The 24653-nt window shown below is 37.3% G+C and overlaps 1 protein-coding gene across 1 annotated transcript; it reads right to left on the bottom strand.

Annotated features, from left to right (window-relative positions):
* Positions 1-5612: 5612 nt before the first annotated feature.
* rgs1 (regulator of G-protein signaling 1) lies at positions 5613-10565 on the bottom strand. The gene is made up of 5 exons (XM_002939078.3): positions 10348-10565; positions 9584-9682; positions 9167-9228; positions 7385-7551; positions 5613-6481 (listed from the first exon to the last, which is right to left on the bottom strand). Exons 1-5 carry the CDS (start codon positions 10548-10550, stop codon positions 6293-6295), a joined length of 720 nt encoding a protein of 239 aa, XP_002939124.3. The 5' UTR covers positions 10551-10565; the 3' UTR covers positions 5613-6292.
* Between the last annotated feature and the right edge of the window lie 14088 nt (positions 10566-24653).

Genomic DNA, 24653 nt, shown 5'->3' with positions numbered 1-24653 from the left:
TCCTTGTAAGAATCCAGGCCTACTAATTACTGTAAAGAATATTCTGATAAACACCTGTAATAATAATGATAAGCAGTCAAGTCCCCACACTAGTATAGTCCCAGTAAAAATGATCTTTCTGAGTTGTTTCCCATGTTTAAAATAAACATTACAATTACTCATTTTAAGCCTATAATTGGTCAGTATTTTGTCCCTTTAAGATCTAATAGGAAACGACCCTAAAAATAGATGACCTTCAGTCTAAACTGATTGAAAAGTGAAGTAAGATATATGGAATATTCATAAGTATGTAATAGTTTTATGTCTGTGGCAGCTGAAGCCTTTGAAGACTGCACTTTTGTCTCGCAGCCCACGCATCTGTCTCTATCTGTGTGGATGCAATGAGAAAGAGGCACAGAGGAAGTGGGTGATGAGTAGAAAAAGGAAACAGACAAAGGTTAAAATCATCCTGGAACATAGAGAACAGTGACATAGTTTTACATTTTGAATTCTCTTGAGACATAGAAAACAGTGGAGATTTGTATATTCTCTGCTTGAGGGCAGTGGAAGCTCATAGCAAGAAACATCATTAAAGAGTATTCTCTATTTATCTTGGTTTGAAGGCCATAGGCAATTAGTATTTGAAGAATGATGTGTATGAGTTCAACTTGAGCAGTTTGTTTTTAATATTTTATTTTAACAAATCAGGGTTGGAGGAGAATAGCAGAATACTGGGAGTACAGCATTTGGCCCCAGTCACTGTGGCAGTGGTAAGGAGTAGGGGGAGGGGCTGTCTGGCTTGGGGGGGGGGGGGGCACAATTTAGAAATCCAGGCTTGAGTTCAATAACAAGTAATGAACAGTCTTGGGTCAAGGAACAGGGAGACGCCATCCTCCACTTGTATTGCCACATAGGCTTTCTCAGGATCTGAGTGATTAGGCAGCAGCAAGCCCTTTCAAGATCCTGTGGTTCAGCAGAGGAGCATACTGGCTCTCGTCAACAACATTATAAGAACCTGCAATAATTCTGGGGTTGCACAAAACACCTACATTTCTGAAATCTATTTTAATATACAGGCAGTTTCTTGCCTAAAATGGTCCTTTACGGCCTCATTCAGAGATCCCACAAGTACTGGAGCCCTAAAAAGTGCACTGAATCCAGAAGGTGCAAAGTGCAGCATAGTGTATGTAGCGCATCCAGTACTTAAAGGACATACAAACCCTCACAAAAAATCAGTGAACAGCCTCTTTGAAATCCTTAAATACCTCCATTCTGGTTGTTAAAAGGTTAATAGTAAGGCTGCAGAATCCTTTAAATCACTTGAGATTCCTTCTCTAACCCACATGGCCCCTCCCTTTGGCTTTGGCTGTTAGTTACTGAGCATGCTCAGTTCTTCTCAACTCAAGTTACCAAATACACCCTCCAGTCTAGCAGCCAATGAAGAGATGGCCTTGCTGCTTTCCATAGAAACTCTGCTCTAGCTGTGCACTCTGCTGGAGAAACATGTTTTTTTTTCCTCCTCTCCCGAGCTCAGCTTAACCATACAGTGCTTAGTCCAAACAGGACTGTTATCAAAGTAAGTTCTGCCTTTGTAAGCCTGCATTTTTCATTGCATGACCTTTACAGCATATGTGTGCTGTATTCAGATGTAAATGTTACTGATGATGTGTCAGAGAGAAAATGGCGGCCAGTTGAAAGCTGCTATTTGTTTTAGGAAAATGTGATGGTGCTGGCAAATGGAGGTGATATATTCAATACAAATGGTGTAGTTTGGGTGGGGGAGATGTGCCCAATTTATATACTGTACATGGTAGGAAAATGTAGGCTTTACATGTTCTTTATCCCCTGGCAGGCACTAAGTAGAGGGCTCTGCTGCATCTTGCACCTATAATGGTCACCCGAATAGCCCCCTCCCAGCCCTTATGAACCCAATGCTGCTGAGTGCAGACATCACTGCATTTGCGCCCTACCCCAAAGTGTTATATTTTAAAGTTGTAAAAATGGTCAGATTCAAATTGATTCCACATTTAAAAGAATGTAAATGCACTGCATGTTCAATTGTTTTTTTCTTCTCAACAAAAAATCAGATAACTGTGATAGGAAAATTAACAAAAGAACTGATATATACTCAAGTATAAGCCGATCCGAATATAAGCCGAGGTACCTAATTTTACCTAAGAAAACTGGAAAAACTTACTGACTCGAGTATAAGCCTAGGGTGGCAAATGCAGCAGCTACTGCTAAATTTTAATAATCAAAATAAATACCAATAAAATTACATTAATTGAGGCATCAGTGGGGTATGTTTTTCAATATTTATTTAAAATAAAAACAGTAAACTAGCTCTGTAAGCGGAGAAGAGGGTCAACAAAAACAATATGAGTACTACCCCACGCTCATTGCACACTGGCAAACTGGCAGCTGACCCAGTCCCGGAGGAGATGTAAGGGGAAATAAGTATTGCTAGTGGGAGTAGGCCAGGGCACTGGAGGGTCTGGTTTGCACACAAAGGAGAGAGGGTGCTAGTCTAGAGGGACCCATGGCACCCGACTCGAGTATAAGCCGAGGGTGACTTTTTTCAGCACATTTTGGGTGCTGAAAAACTAGGCTTATACTCGAGTATATACAGTACTTCAACAAATTATACTTAAATACAAAAACAAATTTTCCAGCTGCTAAAAGAAGACCTATTTGTTATATCAGATACAGAGTGCATCAGTACTGCAGACTGCTCCATATGGTGCTGTTCCTTACTGCTCCCCTTATCAATGTTCCCATGCACTAAAACAGTAGGTTGAGATTTGCACACAATTCTAAATTTCATGGACCCGAGGGCCAAGTTGGTAGGGGACAATATAGGGGACTAACACCAGGACCAGCCTATAACCTTATTTAATCTGAGCTGGATTTGAAACTTCAGCTTTTTGTAGGGATGACATGTGTTTGTTTGTCAGGGCTCATACTCTTTTTAAATGAATGTGAAGTACTTTTAGGATAAAGGTATTACAGTAGTATGGATGATAGACATTGAACCTTCTCTGCTTATGTAACTCTATTTATGTAAAGATTTCCATTGAGCAGAAAAAGGAGGCAAGAAATTATAACACTGTTTCATATTATCCCCTTACCTTAAATATGTTAGAGCAAGGTTAAATATTTATTTTAGTTTCTTAAGGACAGTTATGATCACATAAAACACTTCTTTCCTAGTAACATTTAGATTCTATTGTGAAATTAAGGTGACTGCTCAGATGCACAATACAATGACAACTGCAACAACATCTTCTACTTTCCACTCACCTTCCATTGCTTAACCATGGCCTTTACTTCAACACAATGAAATAAACCACAATAGTTTTTTTTAGCAAAGTTCTCATGTTTAAAAGGTATATTTAAGTATGGGTGTCAATTGAAGGTGCAAGCCACAAACATTTTTATATAGTATTGTTTCCTTGACAACTGGGTAAGAAGTAAAAGTATTTTCCACTGCAGTGAATATAAAGGCAGTGGGCAAAAAATTTGAAGAATAATCCACCCTTGTTATTGTAGGGTCTATTTAGACAAATGGTAAGGAGTAATCATTGGTGTTCCTATGGACACCCTAACACTGTCCTGTAAATAGAAGAAGCTCCCTCCTTCCACATGCGTATGGTGGAATATGACAATGTGACGGTGTGGAGCAGCCAGCCATACATGGGAACCTTTGGTACATTCTGTTAGTACCATCGACCCACAGCCGATCAGACATAGGCTTCATGAGGGGGGTCACACATGGCAAAGAGCATGAATAACAAGAACAGCAGAGCTGCGGCTTCTCTTCACTTCCTAATGTGCCAGTACGTGGCATACTTTATGTCAACATGGTGTGTCGCAAATACTGTAATCGTCTTTAAGGCGTCTGTGCCGTCAGTCTAAGCTGTTGCGTAAGCTCTCATAAAGATGCAATTGAAAAAAATAAAAAAAAGAAGTGGTCAGAAACCAATAAAAACAAGACGTGACTGATGTAGCCCTTATGTGTTACCATAGAAAGGTTTATAAATACCACTAAATTCTTCCTTTATGCCAAATGTATGTTGAAGTAAATATGTTATGGCTTGTTTGCAATATCTAGGCAACAGAAATAAAACTATGTATTGTATCTGCTACTATTAGCCTATTGCGGGGCACCTCTAGTGTTATTATACATAACCAATTAATTGCTCCATTGCAGAAAATTCTGAGAATAAAGTGAGACAAAATCAAGATATCAAGTCTTTGTAAACATTGTTTTGCCCTATACAAGTTTATTAGAATTATTAGTTTATTATTAGTAATAAAATAAGGATGCATCCTTCTTATTGTACAGTGCATATTAAAGCATTATGTTTTGTAATAACTACCTCTAACTTTGCTGTACCATAGCCTTGATGGATTAAAAATGTCCTTGTTTCACCTTCTGTGAATATTACAATTGCATTAACAAGTTATTTACCATTATGGTCATAAGTAATCTATTCTTCTAGTAAAGATTTTTCAAAGAATATTTGGGCAGTCCTGCCTACTGATCTGATTTGATAGTGCACCTTTCTCTGTAATTATTGTTACCAAAGTATTTTCCAGTAGGCCCTAATCCCAGTGGCGCCTAAATCCTCGACATACGTTTATTATAGATGTTATGCGACTAACTTTCGGTTGGTCGGTTGGTATACTGTATATAGGTACTTGTGTGTATGGTGCCTAGTTGTGTGTGTATATGGGTGTATGGTATGCATGTAAGTTGGCTTTGGGGAGTGGTGCTTGTGTGTGTTTGATGGTATGTGTAGCTGTGTGGTGCATTTGTATGTTAGTAATGGCAATATCTGTGTTGGGCCTTATGCCATCTGTCTCTTTGTTGGTCCCAGTCTGCACTAGTCTGACACTTAAATAATAATTGGTAATAAGACACTGCCCACAAATTTTGGGTCACATTTACAGATTCTATTTCCACTGATAAAGCAATGCATCAGTGCATTTATACTCTACTTGGGGTAAATTCATATGATTTAATTTGCTGATCATGTACAGTATGATGTTGAGAAACATAGCAAAACATATAATTGTCTCTTTGACTGTATAGGAAGATAATGTCTGTTTATAATATGTACTTGGCATAGAAGTACGTTCTGAATGCAATCATTATGCAGGCACCATAAAGCCATTACACATTTTGTAATTACCCCGTTTCAAACATTACCTTTGGTTAGAGAAGTGTTAAATTCTTTTCTCTCCTTGTTCTATCCCAAATTCTTATTGCATTATAATTGCAATTATATACTCCACTAACATAATGGTCTCCTGTGGCCCATAATCCACATTTGTACTGATTAGTAGGATGACTTGTGCACTTTGGGCAATTTATACACTTTCACTGTTATACAAATAGGTAATTATGTTTATTAACCATTTTTTAACCATTGTGATTGGGTTTAGCGTGGATCTATACTTCTTACAATGACACCTCTATTATACACCTTATGATAGGAGACTAGCTGCCTCCTGCTAATACTGTGTGTCTCACCCATGCACTGCTTTCAGTACATGGATAGTCCAGCCCAGGTCAGCAGATTGGCTTTTGTATTAGATGTGTGTTACCAAAGGAACACAAGTATGGACAGTTGTGTTGAAAAAGTAATCATTTAATTGTTGTTCTATATTATAAAAATGGTACACAGCATATGTGTGGAAACATAAATAGAGCATTTAAAAAGAAATATAAATAAATATATAAAATATTGGAACAAATGCCTGTTTTTCAAAGTAAGACATATACATTTATACAGAAAGTAGAATAAACAAATAGAAGGGAAATATAAATCCATCACATTTAGAATAACATTATTTATAAACATTATTTAACACGAGCACATATTCACAGTACTAAATCTCACATTCCAGATTGCATGGTATTATTGTGAATTTCATTTGTAAGGAATGAAGAAATGTAACAACCTTCTTGCTTTTATTCACAAGTAAATTTATAAATATGTGTTTGTTCCTGTTTTGTGCTTGACAACTGAAACTTCCTTTTGCTACTTCTCTATACAAACAGCTTCTCTGTTCTTTTAGCAGGAACTTGGTATACAAGCATTATCTTCTCCTTCCATAGTGCTGTCTTCATGGTCCTAGTGCCAGCTCTCAGGAGGGCAGTTTTTGCTCCTCCTCTTAGTACAAGTAAGACACCTGAGAAGACCCTTGGTCCTCCTGAGCATTATCCTCCAGGATTTGTGACATGTGACATGTAAAGTGACATGTAAATATATATATATATGTGTGTATATCTATACATGTAGCCTTTTTATCCTCTCACATTATTTCCATGGTGCCTTTCTGCAAGTCTCAAAAATATTTCTGATTTTAGAAATCTTGGGTATGAGTCTCTTTCCATGAGAATGAATATCATCTTCTGAGCATCATTAAATGTTGTTATTGTGGGTTCAAGAAGATCTTTAGTAACTGAATTTCTGGTAGAGAAGTCAATGTTAATCTGAAAAAGAAAATAAAGTAAACTTTTTAATTACAAAATTATGATCTGACCTTTAATACATAAGTCGTGCATTATGTATTATGTACAATGAGCTAATTATTAAGTACAGGTATGGGATCCATTATCTGGAAACCCATTATCCAGAAAGCTCCCGTAAACTCCATAATGAGCAAATATTTCTGTAATAATAAAACAGTATCTTTTACTTGATCCCAACTAAGATATTATGAATCCTTTTTAGAAGCAAAAAAATCCTATTGGGTTTATTTAATGTTTAAATGATTTATTAGTAGATTTAAGGTATGGAGATCCAAATTAAAGAAAGACCCCTTATCTGGAAACCCCAGGTCCTGAGCATTCTGGATAAGAGGTTCCATACCTGTAGTATGGTAATGCAATAGTAATGGAAATTGTTATCCCTCATCAACACAATGTTCTTGCATCTGCTTGGGCTAATCTATACTAGTATCTGCTGGTTGCAATTAATTTGGTGCATGAGGCCCAAGATCCTGTGTGCTCTCTGGCACCAGTGAGTCCTCCAGCTAATAACTGCCCGGACATAGCCATATGTCCAATGATATTCTTATCTATAGGAGTTTGATTTTGGCACCATTTGCATCACAGCCAATTGAAGGCCAAATAAGTATAAGCTTGCGTCCCACCCATGGATTCTACTGTACTTTACTTAAATTCAAGTTAAATTCTAAAATGAAATTCTAACTAGAAAATATTGCTGTTTTCAGTGGTAAAATTTTGATCCTATTTCGGTTACTCTACTGCATTTAAGTAAATATGTACAATATCTTGATTTTTATACTACTTATTTTATGTTTTATCTCTAAAATATGAATCCAACTTGCTTTTGCCTAAAAAGGATTAGTGAAATGCATGTTTCTGACGTACTTGTTTGTTTGCATTTGGTTGTATGAATTCTTGATATATAACGTTAGCTTTGCAACGTAATTCCTCTGAATCATTGGTTGCCTTGTAGTCTTCACAGGCCAGCCAGAACTCTATATTTTCTTCACTGAATTCAGACTTCAAAAACTCTCTGAAGACAGACTGCCCATCTACAAGCGGAACAGAAACATGATTATCAGTAAAATTTTAGATAATATCTGAAAAAGAAGAAGTTCACTAAATTAAGTTTTCCTGTGTTGTTAAGCAACGGCGATTGCTTTGGCACAGTGCTGAAGACTGTTACATGATAAACAGAAGATACAGATGAAGCAACTTTATTGCATCTCATCCCTTTCCAAATATCTCTTCTTAACCTAATTCTGTATATAACAGTGGCTAAATGATCCATAAGCTTGCAAAATATTACTGATTGGGTCTTGCAGAGAGGGGAAAGAGTGAGCAATATATAAGTAATTCCATCGTGTGAAGGGAAATATCATGAAGAAATAATTGGAGTTCAACTAAGGATCAGTAGCCATATATGACTTTCTGATGAGATACTTGCAGGGAAATGTATCAAGTAATATGAATATTGTTAAAATAGCCTTTTATGTCCTTAACATAGATAAATGATTGGCTTATAGACTGGTTGTTTTTCCCAATAAAATTAAAGTTGTTCATGGTATAAATCAGATGCATTATTACATGTGGTATAAGAAACTACTTAATGGCCAAAAATGAGGTATGGAATCCCTTATCCAGAAACCTGTTATCTCCCATAGATTTTATTTTAAGCAAATAATTTGAATTTTTGAAACTGATTTCCTTTTTCTCTGTAATAAGCACATCAGTTACTTTGTACATACACTGCTTAGATCCATATTGGTGGCAAAACAATCCTATAGGGTTAATTTAATGGTTAATGGTTTTTCAAAGAGAAAAAAAATCCTTCTGGAAAACTCCAGATCCCTTAGAGATCCCATTCATGTATTGCATAATACACAATATGTAAAAGCAGAAAGCAAAGCTGTTTGCTATTTACTGTTGATGTTTATTTCCATAAAGATAGGTCAGACAGATGGCATTTACTTCCTAAATCAGGCTGTTAGGATAAATATATGAATGGGACCTGGTTTGCAGAATGCTTGGGACCTGGAGTTTTCCGGATAAGGGGTCTACCAGAATTTGGAATTCCATACCTAAAGAATCTTGTAAGTATTAATTAAACCCAATAGGATTGTTTTGACACCAATATGGATTAATTATGTCTAAGTTGGGATCAAGTACAAGGTACTGTTTTATTTTTACAGAGAAAAAGATACATTTTTTTAAAATTTGAATTATTTGATTATAATGGAGTCTATAGGAGATAGGCTAACCATAATTCTGAACTTTCTGGACTACAGGTTTCCGGATAAGGGATCCCATACCTGTAGTAGGCCATAAAATATGCCATCTACAAATGGACGTATCATTGAGGGCATGTCAGTGTGACCATTGCCAATTGGTTACTCGTATCTCTGAAAGAATGTATAATTCTACTGTTAATTGCCAAGTGTGGGTTTTAGGAGTAGTAAATTGCAGTGTTTAATGACAGAGATATTATAATATGATTTATTAGTCTGTCAGGCCGAGTGCATCATGGAAAAAGACTGTTTACTTTGTGTCACAGTTTGAGAATTATCAGTATAAAGAATGCCAGCATTACTTAGATTATATTAGTTACTCATCGTCAAGCCATAATCAGCCATCCAGTAGCTGTGATGCTAAATGAATTCAATTTACCTTCACTTATGAGGAGTTTCTCCAGAGACATTGTCCACTGAATAATCTCATCAGGAGTAAGCCTAGGATAGCAAGAGAAAAGCATTGTTATTCATATTGCTCCCATCTCAATAACTTATGAATCTTTTAAAATCACCTTTAATTCACACAATTAATATAATATAATATAATATTTATTATTAAAGAGTTATTAAAGGTTTATCTGGCAACAAATAAATACAGAATCTATTTGATAAATTCTATTCAGTGATATGAAAGCCTTCAATCTGAGACCATGATTCTACATCGATGCATAATTGTTATGCTTAATTCTATACATCGGATATGTATTAATACAAATACTGCGTTTTACAACATATTTTCTATTAATAAGACTCCTGAGCAATTACAAGATCAAGTTCAAGGTGCAATACTTACTTATTTTTCTCTGAATCTGATGAAGAAGTTGATGATGATGATTTCATTGTCTCCAGATGGGGCAACATAGATTTCAAGTAGTTTTTAAGATCCACAGCACTGTGTAAAACAAAATAAAAAGTTGATTCTTTAGTTTTCTAATCATTCAAATAATGTTTTTGGTTGAATTATTGTTCTAAACTGCAGCTAATGTTTATTAAACATAATGTATAAAGTTAACAAAGTATTTAAGAGTATTATGTTCCCATGCTAGCACATTGTGCACTTGGACAGTAAGCCTTAGTGACCAATTATCATTATCATTATTATTATTATTAACTTCTTATTGATACATCAATCCATATTAAACAATAGCAGTGTTATGGGATAGCACCCAGGTATAAATTTGCTTTTGTTGCCTATTAAATTAGCCTGTCTGACTCCCTCTGCCACATGCACAAGCAGTCCTATGTAAGGAAGAATAATGCTCCGATCCACTATTGGTAGCTTTGTAGGCATTTTAGAGATAGTTAATGAGACACATTTCCATCTTAGACACAGTCTCAAAACTCAAGCAGACAGATTCCATTCTAGATCCCAATTATGCCTGATATGTTGCCAAATACATTCAAAATAAATGAGACTTTGCAAATGCATTGGTAGTTAAACCTTCTTGAAACCTTCATCTCAAAACAGGTAACTGTATCTTTAAATGCATGTAATCCAATGGAAATAGGCTTGAAACAACCCAAATGAAGAAATTAAAATCCAAAAAGCATCCTTACAAATTTTTCTTTTTCTGAGCCATAACTTCGTCGGGTTTGTTGTCAACTTCTTTCAGAGCATTAGCATGAGAAAAAAAGATCCCGGGCATTTTGTAGAGAGCGTTTACGTTGATGTCTGCTGCAATGTTGAAGCTCTTGGAACTGAAACACCTCTGCTGGCAAGTTGTGCTATTTATTGTCGTGAGACACAACGCCACAGTCATGTGAAGAACGGGCTGGGAACCATGTGATCTCACCACAGACACTGGAAGTTCCCCTTTTTTAAAACATGCAAAGTTAGTCTCACAGTGTTGTAGGGGAAGGAAAGAAAGAAACATTATTATAGCTTTTAAGTTGGTTCATTAATTGCAATAGTACCATACACTGTACAAATATATAGCACTGAAAACACAACAGGGGTCATTTACAGACTTAGCGTTCATGCAGAGAGCACTAGCACCCAGGGTTTGGCAATGCTCTGTATCTCGCAGCATAAGGTGCAGACTGCAGACAAGCCCCTTTCTTTCACAAGTAACAGCTAAAACACTAATCCATGCCTTTATCCTTTCCCACTTAGATTACTGCATTCTCCTACTAACCAGCCTTCCAGACTCTGCTGCCAGGATCCTCCAGCTCTCTCCGAAGAGGGAACCTGTTCAGCCTCACTTAAGCTCCCTAGCATGGCTGCCTGTTAAGCAAAGGATAGCTTACAAAATCCTTCTGCTAACATTCAAAGCCCTTCACTCCTCTGATCCTCACTACATTTCTTCACCGGTCTCCCTGCATGTTCCTGGTCGTCTCCTCCGCTCCTCTCAGAGCCTCCGTCTTTTTACACCATCCACACCCACTGCGCTCTCTTGGCTTAAACCTTTCTATCTCGCTGCTCCTTACCTCTGGAACTCTATCCCAGAATCCCTCCATAGGGTACACTCACCCACTCTCTTTAAGATAAAACTCAGATGCTACCTTCTCGAGCACTAAAACATTATTTTGCGCTTAAGGGCAAATGCCCATACCTGATGCACTCTTACCTTCCAATTTGTGCCTGTATGTTACCCAACCACTTAGTCTGTAAGCTCTACGGGGCAGGGGCCTCCTTCCTACTGTGTCTCATACCACATGGCACTTATTCCCTGTGTATATATACTTATTTATTGTATTTATTATAACACTTGTCCTCCCTGTGTGTAATTCTGTATATTGTAAGTTTGTACAGCACTGCGTACCCTTGTGGCGCTTTATAAAAAAAATTATACATACATACAGTACATACAAGCCCCATCGTTACTGCCCACCATATGGAAGGTGGTATTTACAGGGCCTCCTGGTGGCCTGTATTCACAACGGACGGAAGGGGGGGCACCTACATGCCACCCCCCGTATGAAAACAGTGCTCCAAAATGCAGGCAGTGCTGTATTCATTGGGGCAACCCCAGGTCTCTGTGCTTTGAAATAGAGTGCAGGGATTCACAGAGAGTGGGAGGTAGGGTGCAATTCTACTTAGCAAGTTATCCCAATATGTTTTTTAACCCAAATTACATACTGCAAAGCTTGGCATAGATGAAAACATACACCCATTTATTGAGATTGGAAAACCAACCTTTGCCTGATTTGCTTACCCACATACTGGGCCAAGCAGTTGTATCATAATACAGGCCTATACTGACAGGTCAGGAGAAGGAAACATCTGTGGCCATTTAGGTACTTGTTTGAAGGTGTTTTCTAACCTGGACAGTTTATGAACAGATACTTATTAGGAAAGCCGGCATAAGCCCTCATACTGATATATACACCTCCAGTATCATCAAGGTGATGGCTTTTCACAACCATGATATGTCACACAGATACAAATATGGATGTTTTCTTGGAAATGGTGAGCATTATATGGTCTTTGATCCAGGTAAATTTCCCAGCAATGCACAGTTAGCCTGCACACAAGTTTAGGGAAAGCGCTTTTGCGCTTGGATTTGTTAGGAGAGCAAATATACAGGTAGATTTGGTACAGTTTACTTGCAAAGCAGCCACGATCCTACAAGACTTATGTAGCAGTCAAGTGTAAAAACGTATGTATGTTTATCCATGCTTATAGTGTTACACTGACACGCACTGATTTACAATATTTATTTTCTGACTTGCAGAGTATAAATAAATCACTACTGTTCACTGAGTTTGTATACACTAGCTTGCCCTTTCCGAGATTTGGCCCTCAGCTACTAGTAAAGCCTAACGTGGTCCACAAATGAAGGCATACACCACTGCTATAGAGTGCAGTATGCATTGCTAGTAGCTTATTGACAATGTACGTGTTGCCAAAACAGTAGTCATGTTGCACACTTCTCCCATGATATCATTTGTCACGATGGAGCTTTCTCCAGTGCTGAATTAGAATCAAAAATTTTTAGATGGTGACACACTGTTACTGTGCAATACCATATTTTTTGTTTCCATTCTTACTGGAAAGTATAAACGCATCAAACAATATATTAAGATTTGAATAAACCATTGCAAAACATCTTTGGAATTTTAAGAAATTATTATTTCTGGTAAGCAACCATGCTAACAAAGTTTATTAGAGAACGGGGGTCTCTTTAATTGTCTGGGATTGGTCCCCAAAAGCTTCCAGGACCCAATAAATAACAATGTGTATAGGGAAGTATGCCAGTATATGCACTAGTATACACCCCTGCTGACACCTGAGCAGGATATATAAATCTGGAGAGAAAAAGGTTTTATACATGGCTGAGACATTTAAAATATCTAATAATCTTAGAAATTCAATCAGAAAAAAATATTTATAATGAAATTCTTGTGAATTATTTTTCCTTTATATTATTATAACAGGTTAAAGAGAAGTTAGGAATGTATAATTCATCAATAGTCAACCTGGTAAAAGATGAAAGATTTATGGGTGCTGGGAAATGGAAAAGGCTTAGCGCACGTCATACTGTACAATCCGCCACTCCTCATGTGCCTCCCTTTTGTGACTCATTAATACAAGTTTGTGATTGCATCAGTGTCATTGCCACCATGCCTAACCATAATTAATAAAGACATTTCCTGTTGCTATAAAATAAAACTTTATCTTCTTTTAAATGATTTTCATTTTCTGGATGAGATCTTGTACTACTTTTTTGGTGTCATTTGTCTCTGTATGTGTAACATTTGACGCAGACACACAATATACACAATGCATTTGCTATAGACTCCATAATATATACTATATTTGAGAACTGGGCCTCCTATTAATTAACAGGTTTGATTAATTACAGGTTGATGAAATCAAGAATACAACAATACTATCTATTTAGACAATTCTATGCAGTGGAGTGGGTCATACTGAAGAGAACTGGGCCTCCTATTAATTAACAGGTTTGATTAATTACAGGTTGATGAAATCAAGAATACAGCAATACTATCTATTTAGACATTTCTATGCAGTGGAGTGGGTCATACTGAAGAGAACTGGGCCTCTTATTAATTAACAGGTTTGATTAATTACAGGTCGATGAAATCAAGAATACAGCCATACTATCTATTTAGACAATTCTATGCAGTGGAGTGGGTCATACTGAAGAGCTGCAGCACTGTCGTAGGACACCACCTGTCTAAAAAAATCAGTTTGTCAAATGTTTGCCCTGCTAGACCTGCAGCCAGCAATCAGTAGTTCTGTCAAAAGACAATGGTGCTCCTTTATAAGAGCAAGTGCAGTGTGCACTTTGGAAAAGGTTGCCATCTTCTTTACCTATAATACAGTTTTTTTTCACACAATCCCAGCAAAATTGCAACCAGAAGTTGGAAATGCGCCTGATACAACATCGTATGATGTCAAAATTAACACAATTGCTCAAACGTTTGAGAATAAGGTGCAAGTTTTGCATAAAATTTTTATATTGAGGATTCGGTGTTAAAGCGGATGCGGTACAGTTAGCGTGTAATTCTTTGGGCACATGTCTGGTGCACTTGTCGGCACAGTGAGCTGAGAGAAATAGAAATGCCTTTTTGTTCAGGGTGGCTGTAGCCGCAGGGCTCCCCAGCATCAATAGGCGCACTTGTGCAAATGAATGGACTTCAGCACTGCTGTGTGGAAGTACAAGATACAACTTTAGACACAAGCATCTTTAATAAATGGAATATATTTGTGCAACAGCTGCAGGAAGCCATAAGTTAACATAAATGTGATAGGGGTTAGTCAGTGACCCCTATTGGGTTTTACATCCTTCTGGGGTTTAAAGAACTGGATTTGCGATGGTTTGCAACTATTGTACTGACTCCCAGTAGACCCCATTAGTAGCACTTGGAACTACTAGTGGGATACAGCAGAGGGCTATTGTGTCCTCTCCTTACTACCAACATTTTTTTGTAAATGAAATCTTTTTTTATTGCAATTAATGTATAGCAAGTTTAAAGTGGACCTGTCACCCAGACATAAAAAGCTGTATAATAAAAGCCCTTTTCAAATTAAACATCAAACTCAAAATCATTTTTTTATTACCACATCCATACCTATTATAAAAGCATTTAAAAATCCCAGCTGTCAATCATATATTGCCTGCCCCGCCTCTATGCCTTAGGTATAGGGGTGGGGCAGACAGTTACTTTCACTTTCAATTCAGAACTTCTTAGATGTTGCTGCTCTCCTCACATTCCCCCTCCCTCCTCACCATGTCATTTTGTAACCATTGCATGGACATGGGCATTAGGTCCCCCCATACTGGCACAGAAACAAGATTTTGGAAGGATGCAATGCCTGCTTTGATAACAGTGTCCACAAAATGGCACCTGCCTGCTTGCTGCAATTGTGAATTCCAAGGCTGAAGAAAATAAGATTCAAATAATTTATATAGTGTAAGTAAAGTTTATTTTGCTTGATAAACACAATAGAAAACAATTTGGAATTATTTCTTAAGGTGACGGGTCCCCTTTAAGCTATGAGCATTTGCTTGTTCTATATCTTAGAAATTTTCAGAACCCAATGACATTTTATCATCAGTTTCCATTCCATCCTCATAATCACCATTATCTCATGTGTATAGTGCTACATGGGAATAGGATATTGTGAGGATTCTCCTATTGTATGTTGTGACTATGCATCATCTTAGTCTGTGATGTATATTTTTGGGGACTTTCCACATTCATCTTTCATTTTTTTTATTCTGACTTTTTTTATTTCTCCACTTCAGGGCCCCAGTATATATTTATTTACTTTTACATTGTTTAAGCAAGTGATAAGTATTTTTTAGAGCTCAGACCTTATTTTCTTCTTCTCTTGCAGGCCTCTTGGGCATCATCAGATTTTTGCTTTGAGTATTTTTGCATTACATATGGTATTATAACAAACCTCAGCTCACACAAAAATTATCCACAATGTCCAGTTTGTTCACTTGCTACACTGGCACAGTTGCACTAGGCTGGCCAGTGAGAGTCTGCATTAGGCACATGATACTTAAGAAAGGTTAAACTTGATGGACTCTGGTCTTTTTTCAACCCTATGTAACTATGTAACTATGACATTTTGGAAAAAACAATATATGTATGATAGTGAACCCACTAATGGTTAATAATGCAATTTAGAGAAACAAACATTCATCTTAGGAGATGCATGAGTTGAATGGTGATTCTAATGAGCATGGTGTATGTGTATGTGCGTCACCATGCAGTCTGACTTTTCACCACGATACTCTGTTTTCAAATTGCAGCCTATAACGCAGCATCTCAAGAACTTCCTGTGGTTTTGACAGAGACAGAGTTAAGAATTGACAGAGCAGGCAGTTTATTTTTGCAGATCAATAGGTGCTTCCTTCGTTAAGTGACCTGCATTTTGCTTGAAAAATCATTCTTCCTATTAGTCTGACTATTTACTTGTATTGTATAAGGGGATCATATTTGTCATGCAAGATCAGTTAAGCTACACAGTGGAAAAAAAGCTTCTTGTAGCCCCAGGTGCACGCTGTACCCTCTGCCTGGGTAGGTAAATACAAAATGATGAAAACAGCAGCACACTGGTAATTTTGAAAAAACTTGGGTAAAGTTATCAGTTCTTTAAAATTACCGATGTGATTCTGTTTTCATCATTTTATGTCATGCAGAGACATCTGTGAAAAAAATAAAGTCAACTTTTTGCCATTTCTCAAATTTTTAAGCAGTGTAGCGGATTTTTTAGCAAAGTAAAATGGGACAGATTTGTTCATCGCTAGCCCTGGTAATAGCTATCATGGAAGGAACCTTGGAATGACCAAGTGTGTTACTGTAAGAAAAACAAAGTTACGTAATGTCTTAAAAACGGTTTAGGTTGCTAGCTGGGCCCTTTATCTCAGAAACATGTATGTATGTAGCGCCAGTTGTGTACACAGCACTGTACATTTACATTCATAATTAACATACATATTTCATAGAACAAATTCCCTACTTTGTACCAATTTTAGACGTCTAATATAACGTGCAGGTAAATATTGAAATGGTTCCTTTGAAACTCAATAGATTGTGTGGGCTTTCTCTATTTTGGGAGTTTCATTATTACTCACTTTTTAGCTCCATTCTATGAAGCCTTGGTGTAAGATACTTTGTTTGTTCACAAAAATGAATGAAATTCAGGTCACTGGGTATATAAAAGCTCACATTTGAAAATAAAAAATGTATTGAATTCAAGGTAATAGTAATAGTTCTTGGGTTTTCATTTTTTCAATGTGAAACGTCAATATGGTAGTTTTTCATATAGTAAATATCAAAAAATTTGAAACGTTTTCTACGAATTTTAGCGCTAAAAAAACTCTGCCAGGCAGCCCTTATAGGTGTGTGCAATACAATCCATGATTTTGCCTTCTATGTTTGTGTCTGTTCCAGCTTTTCAGAGCTAATGGTTCTGTTTGTGAAACAGGGATAGAAACACATCAAAGCCTTCTGCACTCTATTTGCCCTACTCAAGATACTAATAGCAGGTATAGGTGACATTCACAGTGACTCTTTTGGCACATCTGTTTCACCTACAGATATAAGCGAACAAAAGGAATTCTGGGAACGCATTCCAGACTCTTGAAAAAAAATCCCATTTACATGGGTTTATCCTATAGGCTACAGCTCACCCACTGGGTTTGAAGCTGAAGCCAGGACAATAGCTGATCAGATTCCCAACTACAGACCGGTTTCGCCCTTATTGGGAGCTCATCAGTGTAGTGTAGGGTTTTCTGATCAGCTTGTGGTTCTACAAACAAATAATTTATTTACCTACAGATATAGAATGCAGTTAGACAGTGTAGAACTCATGTACAATGAGGGGCCTTGATGTGGCACACAAGCTTATATATTTTGCCCAAAGTTTGATCCTAACACCTCAATTTTTATAAAAAAAATCATTTCTAAAAGCAAACTGTGTGCTGGAAATTTTCTCTTTATTTTTGTGTACAAATAATGGCTTTTTTATCATTTCTAGCAGCTGGTCAAGTCCATAATATGGGTTAAACCAAGCACTGGCACAAGGGTGCTTCTAGCGGCTGGTCAACGCTAAAGCATGGGTTAGACTGATCACTGGCAATTTCTTTCTGTGGATCTGTTTCACCTATTAAGGCTTATGCCACAGGGGCAGATTTTCAGCCTGTAGGTAAATGCAGGACAAAAATTTGCCCCTACAGTTCAAAATGCTGATAGTTACACCTGCACCCAAAACATTGCGTTGGCCCAGTTACAGGCACACCAAGTGGAATTGGGTGCGAAACTGCATAAGTGAGCAGTATTGTGCAGCATTCCACTTTGTAGTGACATTCCATGGAAAATGTCTATCTGGCGACCAATGGGATGGATACTACACCTAGGAAGTGTATTTATCATACTGTGTAAAAAGTTGGGTAAAACATCACTGGTGATGTTGCTCATAGCAGCCAATAAGATGCTTTGCTTTGATTTTCTAACTGTTGACATCTATTTTCTGATTGGTTGCACTGGGCAACCTCACTCCACTTTTTCCACAGCATAATAACTATACCCCTGAGGTTCTTTTTGGAAAATTAGTATATGCCCCTTTCTGTGGTTGTCTCTATATAATAGCAGCAAACTATAAACAACAGAAGGATTCAAAATACAATACAAATGATTTTTTAAAGGATCTCAGAATGAACTCAATATAAAGAATTCTAAAGACCTCTGCCAGCTCAAACACCAGGGATGCTGGGAGTTGTAGCTCTGCAACAGCATCAAATTCTGCCTATTTATATATAAAGATATTTACAGCTGTTTTTCTATGTATGTTATTTAGTGCCAGCTCTGGTCAGAACATATTGTCCTCATGCTGACGTGGGTTTTAGTCTCACCATTTGTTTACGAGAGTCTTTTTTAGACCTCAAAAGGAAGTTTGTGTTCATTTAGCTAGACATAGTGGGTGCTATAATGGATGTTTCCTGTTTTGTGGGGCTAACTTTAATTCAAAAATAAGTCTCGGTAAACTGCTTGATGAAGAAAATGATAAAAAACCATATACGTTTTTAATGGCTGAGATGGCTCTAGACAGCACTAGAGAATAAAGGCATTATTTTATTATATTTCTTTACTGATTATGGCAGTACATATTAATCAACTTTCTTAATTGTCAGATTCCCCAGTGATGTTCTATGGGAGAAGCTTTGGAAGAATGAGGACAGCCAGTTAGAGAACAATTAAACATGCAACCTATCATGCAAAAAATGTGGTGTAAAACTGCTGGAAATGCCAAATATACAGGGCCACAACTTCAGTGAGTTTAATTACTTGATAGAATGGATACTGGCCATATAAATCAATGTTCATAACGGCCATGAGATATCAATTCTGAACAAATGTGGAAAAGCAAAGAGCAATATCTAGGATAGTAATTTATTAAAAAATAAAGCACTTTCTCCATATAGGCACCTTACAACATGACAGATTTCTTCACAGCATCAGTTAACTTATCCCTCCATGGTACACCCAACCCCCACAATGATTACGTAACAATGTCACATTACAGCCAAAATCCACGCGGGACTATTAGGTCAGTTGGCACCTGAATAGTGGAGCAGAGCAGCAAAAAATAATAATAATTGGGCTATAGGGCCCTTATTTATATGGCAGATATCTACAGTATGTAGAATGTTCTTAAATCTTACACAAGAAGTTAAACAAGAGTAAACGCCATTCATGACTCTCTAAATAAATATAAAACTGAAACCTATCTCATATAAAATAGGACATTTTTTTGCCAAGAAATAGTTCATTTTGTAAGTGTGGGATCAACAGATACAAACTTAAATGTACAATGTGCATAGTGCAGTGCTGATAGGGCACGCTACCACCTTGCTCTAGGAGCAAATTGTGCTGGGGCAAGACAAAAAGAGCAAAACACATAACTTTTTTGTTGTACTTTTGCACATTGCATCGGTTTTGTAAATGGGTTGTTATATTTTTTAAATTTGAAAGTTTTTAAGTTGCTAGAACAAACACAACAGGACTCATTTACGAAAGCAGCCACACAATTGACACAATTGTTGCATGTATTACTCTTTTTATTACAGCTATTTGCATTCAAACAGACTCCTTGTATGTGCCTGGCCTGTCTAATAAACTGTGCACAGGAGAACTTTGGAGCTACCCCAGCCTGAACATGGTCAATAGGCTGAAGACTTGTGCCTAAGGAACCGTGTACCAACATTATTTTGACATTGTACACTTTGTAATTTGTGCACTTATGTCATTTGTTCTTCCTAAATCTACAATACTGCCTACATCTTCAAACTAACACAATCCTCATAAGGCAATGTAGCAAATTCAGTGTTCTTAGCAACAAAATAAAAGTAAGATCAAAGTCTAAACAAAAGAGGAACGGCCTTGTATGAGTTATTATACAGACCCATAAACTCTCCTTTGCCACTGTCTGTTTGGCCTCAGTATTAAACAGCCGCCCTATAACTCATCACCAATACAGATAGCACCAAATGTTTGTGGATTATCTATGGATGTTATAATCCTGTCTTCCATTAACAAAAGTTAAATAAAGTGAAATTCATTACTGAATGTTTTTAAAATACAGATAATCTGATTTTCATCCCTTTTAGTACCTCTTCTGGCCACAAACACGTTTTGTCTTTCTGGTTTTCGGGTAAAGATTTGTACGATCTTAAGGACATAGGGTTGGAAATAATTTAACCTGGGTGCACTCCTCCAGATAAATGTTTGCTAAACAAATGTTTATCAAATCTGGGACATTATAGTTAATTTATATACCATACCACAAAAATGATTAACACTCATACCTGCAACATCCAAGAAACAACTAGTTCAACTAGTCAACACACAGGTGGAACTGTACTGTTTTATTGTGAAAAAGACATTGTTTAGGAAATGAGCTTCCTTCTCATAAGGAGCCTATTAGTTAATGAGGCTGATGTATGTTCTCAGGTCATTGGCGTGTCACAGAAAAGCTTTAGAGGAAACTGAAACTAGAAGACAAACACTTACTGAAAGCATGAGGAAGCACTGAGGCATGAGACTTTTAAGGTGCATTCCTTGTTGTAAATATTTTACAGAAAAACCAAAACTTTTATAAAATAATAATTTATTTGAATTAGAAAAAGCAAAATCTTAAAACATGTCATCATAAAATCACCATGAAAATGTACCTGGAATGGGAACCCATTTACCAGCTAGTGAGGTGAAGCTGACAGTTGCAATTCTGCAACAGTTAAGTTTGGTATCCTTGGTATAACATAAGGTAGGGTTATAAATATAAGAAAATCAGAAGATGAGTTTGATGATCGGGTTGACATTGCCGGTTCACAAGGACCTTTCACATATTCTTGCCACTTTTCTTTTAAGCTGTGATTTTTTTAAGCAGTGAATTTTTTCTTGTTACTTAGGTAACAGGTAGAAAGTGCAATTACTGGGAATCATTATGAGCTCAAGGTTATTGGGGAATAGGAGAAGTTGACATCTTTGGGTGAGGAAGTGAATATGTAAAGAAAGAAAAAAATATTAGGTATGGGAGCATTCACTCACATTGTAGAATAAGGATATTGGCCTTAATAGTGATTAATAGACCAAATAAGGCGCTAATAGGCAGAATATTAATTTGTTTTTTAAATTGTAGAGTGACCCTACTATTCAAAGGATCTCCCCTTTGCAGCAATCTTACTGGACCAGAGCTCATCATCACAGGTTTCTTGGCATAAGTCACTATTCTAATGTGTACTGGCAACCTACACCCAACATAAATGTTTCGATGTCATAGCCACATTTAATAGTGGTTATAAGTAGTGATGAGCAAAATTTTTTACCAGGTATGGATGCGCTGCGAAATTCCATTTTTCGCCATCATCAAATTTTGTTTGTGAAACTGCGACAAAAATTGGGCTTGACAAAAATTCACTGATTGTGGAAAAAGCCGTATCAAAAAATGTTGCATCAAATAAGTTGTGGTTGCATCAAAAAAAGTCTTGGTCGCATCAAAAAAAAAGTCATGCGCATCAAAAAGTCACACGGTAGCTGCATTCCATGCAATTTTTGCCCCGAACTTTTCTGCAGTTTCCTAAAATTTTCGGCAAAACAAAATGGGACAGATTAGCTCATCGCTAGTTATTATGTGTAATGTGCAACGGATCAATGCATTCCACCTTTGTCATTTGGAGTGTCACACGGGAGTACCCTTAACTATCCTGTACAATGTGCAAAGGGATTTGTATGCCTACCATCTGGCCCATGACATGTAAAATATTGTAGGTAATGGGTTCATTGACAAGGCAGTGGGATGGCGCAGTAATTAGCACTAATACCTTGCAGTTCTGGGTCTTTGGGTTTGATTCCAGCCAGCGTACTATCTGCAAGGAGTTTGTATGTCCTTTTCTTTTTGTGTGTGAGTTTGTATGTCCTTTTCTTCTTCTGTGTACTTTGGTTTCCTCCCACACTCCAGTGGTTCCCTGCATTTGCAGTGTGCACCTATACAACAACTTCTCCCCTTTGTCCCTGAGTTAAACTCTCTTGCTTTAATACTTGTCCCTTTTGTATATTTTTCTATCTGTGACTCACACTCCTAATATACAGTACATTTTGCTATGTATGTATGCATATCTTTATTTATAAAGCGCTACTTATGTACGCAGCACTGTACAGTAGAATATATTAATACAAACAGGGGATTATTAAGATAGTAATAGATAAACACAAAGTATAACAATAAATACAGATAGATACAAGATAAATACAGTTGCAATAAGTTAAGAGTCAAAGACACAAGAGGATGGAGGTCCCTGCCTCATAGAGCTTACAATCTATATGGGAGGGTAACTTACAGACATAAATAGGCAAATATAAGTGCTGTAGGTCACAGTGGGTGACACTACAATATAAGTGCTGGTTTCCAGATCAGGTGCTGGGCGAGTGCTCCAAAAGGCAGTCTTTAAGTTTAGTTTAAAAAAGACTGAGGGAGGATTCTCTCCGCATGAAATCAAGGAGGGCATTCCACATGTAAGGGGCAGCAAGGCAGAATGGTTTAAGGCGGGAAACAGCAGTAGTAGTGGGGGGCGCAACCAAACAATTGCTCTGCAAGGAATGAAGGAGTCCGCCAGGAACATACGGAGACACAAGAGAAGAGATGTAGTGAGGAGCAGAGGAATGGAGGGCTTTGAAGGTTAAGAAAAGGAGTTTGTAAGATATTCTTTGTTTAATAGGAAGCCACGATAAGGCCTTTAGCAGGGGAAGGGCCTGAACTCTCCTGGATGAGAGGAGGAGAATTCTGGCAGCAGTATTTAATATAGACTGTAGGGGGAAAGATGGGCGTTAGGGAGGCCGGTTAGTAGCAGGTTACAATAGGCAAGTCAGGATAGGATAAGAGCATGCATGAGCAGCCTAGCTGTTACAGTAGAAAGAAAGGGACAGATTTTGGCAATATTGATCGAATGCAGAATTTTCATCAGGAGGGAGTGGTCAACCGTATTAAACGCAGCCGAAAGATCTAGGAGGATTATAATAGAAAAGTGACCTTTGGCTTTGGCAACCTGAAGATCGTTTGTAACTCTGCACAACGCCGTCTCAGTAGAGTGCGCAGGCCAAAAACCAGATTGCAGCGGGTCTAATAAATTATGGGCGTTAAGAAAGTTAGTAATACGGGAGAAAACAAAACACTCTAAGATTTTGGAGGAAAGCGGTAGAAGCGAGACAGGATGGTAGTTAGAGAGACAGGACGAGTCCAGTGTGGCCTTTTTTAGGATAGGCTTGACACAGGCCTGTTTGAAGGAAGAGGGGAAACTTCTAGAGGTCAGAGAAGAGTTGAAGATGTGAGTAAGAGCTGGAGTAAGTTCAGGAGCACAGTGTTGCTATAAATACATATACATATTTGTGAACAAGTCTGTATACAACTTTTATCAGATAGTTCATTCTGTAGCAAACCCATTTGAATATACAGTTTAGGTATAGATTTAGAATCCAACACAGGAAATTGTGCCCAGGTCTGGCTGTGCTCTACTAGGCGCAGAGTGCAATGCCAGCAGATACAAGGCAGCCCTGTGCTTACCAGTGGCCATAGGGCAGTGTTATGCTCTTTCCTAGGGCAGTGTTAAGCACTTCCATGCTCTTCTAAATGACACACTGTAGACTCTACTGAGTAGTGAAATGAGTAGGAGGAATACCCACTCCATAGAAATACAGCACTGTTGCACACAGGCAAAGCTCTATTCATGGGGCACACATACGGTAGATCTCTGCACTCGACTTTTGAGCTAAGGGATCTGTGGCAATTCAAAAAAGTGTAGGACACAGCTCCAAATGCAAACACATGGCAGTTTGTGCCTGGTATAAGGATTCATTTAATCTAAGGGGGTGATTTATTAACATTCAAGTTTGATCTTTTTCATGATTCACACTTTTTTTGAGCTGAAATTGAATTATGGTTCAGAAACTCAAATGGCTGATACTTATTAAATGCAAAAAACCTGAGAACTCGAATGTAAAACTTTGCCATATAAAAACTTGAGACAATAGGAGTTGTCCTAGGAAAAGTCAAGCCTTTTTTCAATTCGAGGTTTTCAAATTATTCAAGTTTTTTTAAGTTTGTAAACTTGAAAATTCGAGGTATTCAAGTTTTTTTTTATTCAAACGAGTTTTTCCTATTAATAAATAAGTGAGCATTCAATAGTCAAGTTTATTCAATTTACTCAAATTCACACTTAAAAAGTGATAAATAAGCCCATTAGTGTGAGTGCTTTCCTTTATGAGTTTATTTCTATTTACTGTTGTAACATTACATGCATATTACCTGTGCATATGTTATTGTACTGTATATTCTCATTAAGTAAATGTGTGACTTTTATAGGAAACCTCATGTAGTTGCCTGGGAC

The sequence above is a fragment of the Xenopus tropicalis genome, chromosome 4 (genome assembly GCF_000004195.4).
Source record: "Xenopus tropicalis strain Nigerian chromosome 4, UCB_Xtro_10.0, whole genome shotgun sequence".
Classification (NCBI taxonomy): domain Eukaryota; kingdom Metazoa; phylum Chordata; class Amphibia; order Anura; family Pipidae; genus Xenopus; species Xenopus tropicalis.
The sequence above is the reverse complement of the archived record's forward strand: the minus strand, read 5'-3'. Positions and strand labels throughout refer to the sequence as shown.

Excerpts from the sequence above, each read along its gene's own strand:
- rgs1 (XM_002939078.3), bottom strand. The coding sequence starts at position 10,550 with ATGACTGTGGCGTTGTGTCTCACGACAATAAATAGCACAACTTGCCAG. Across the intron at positions 9,683-10,347 it reads GCTCAGAAAAAGAAAAATTT|TGCTGTGGATCTTAAAAACT; the intron begins GTAAGGATGCTT and ends TGTTTTACACAG. Across the intron at positions 7,552-9,166 it reads GAAACTCCTCATAAGTGAAG|ATGGGCAGTCTGTCTTCAGA; the intron begins GTAAATTGAATT and ends TTCCGCTTGTAG.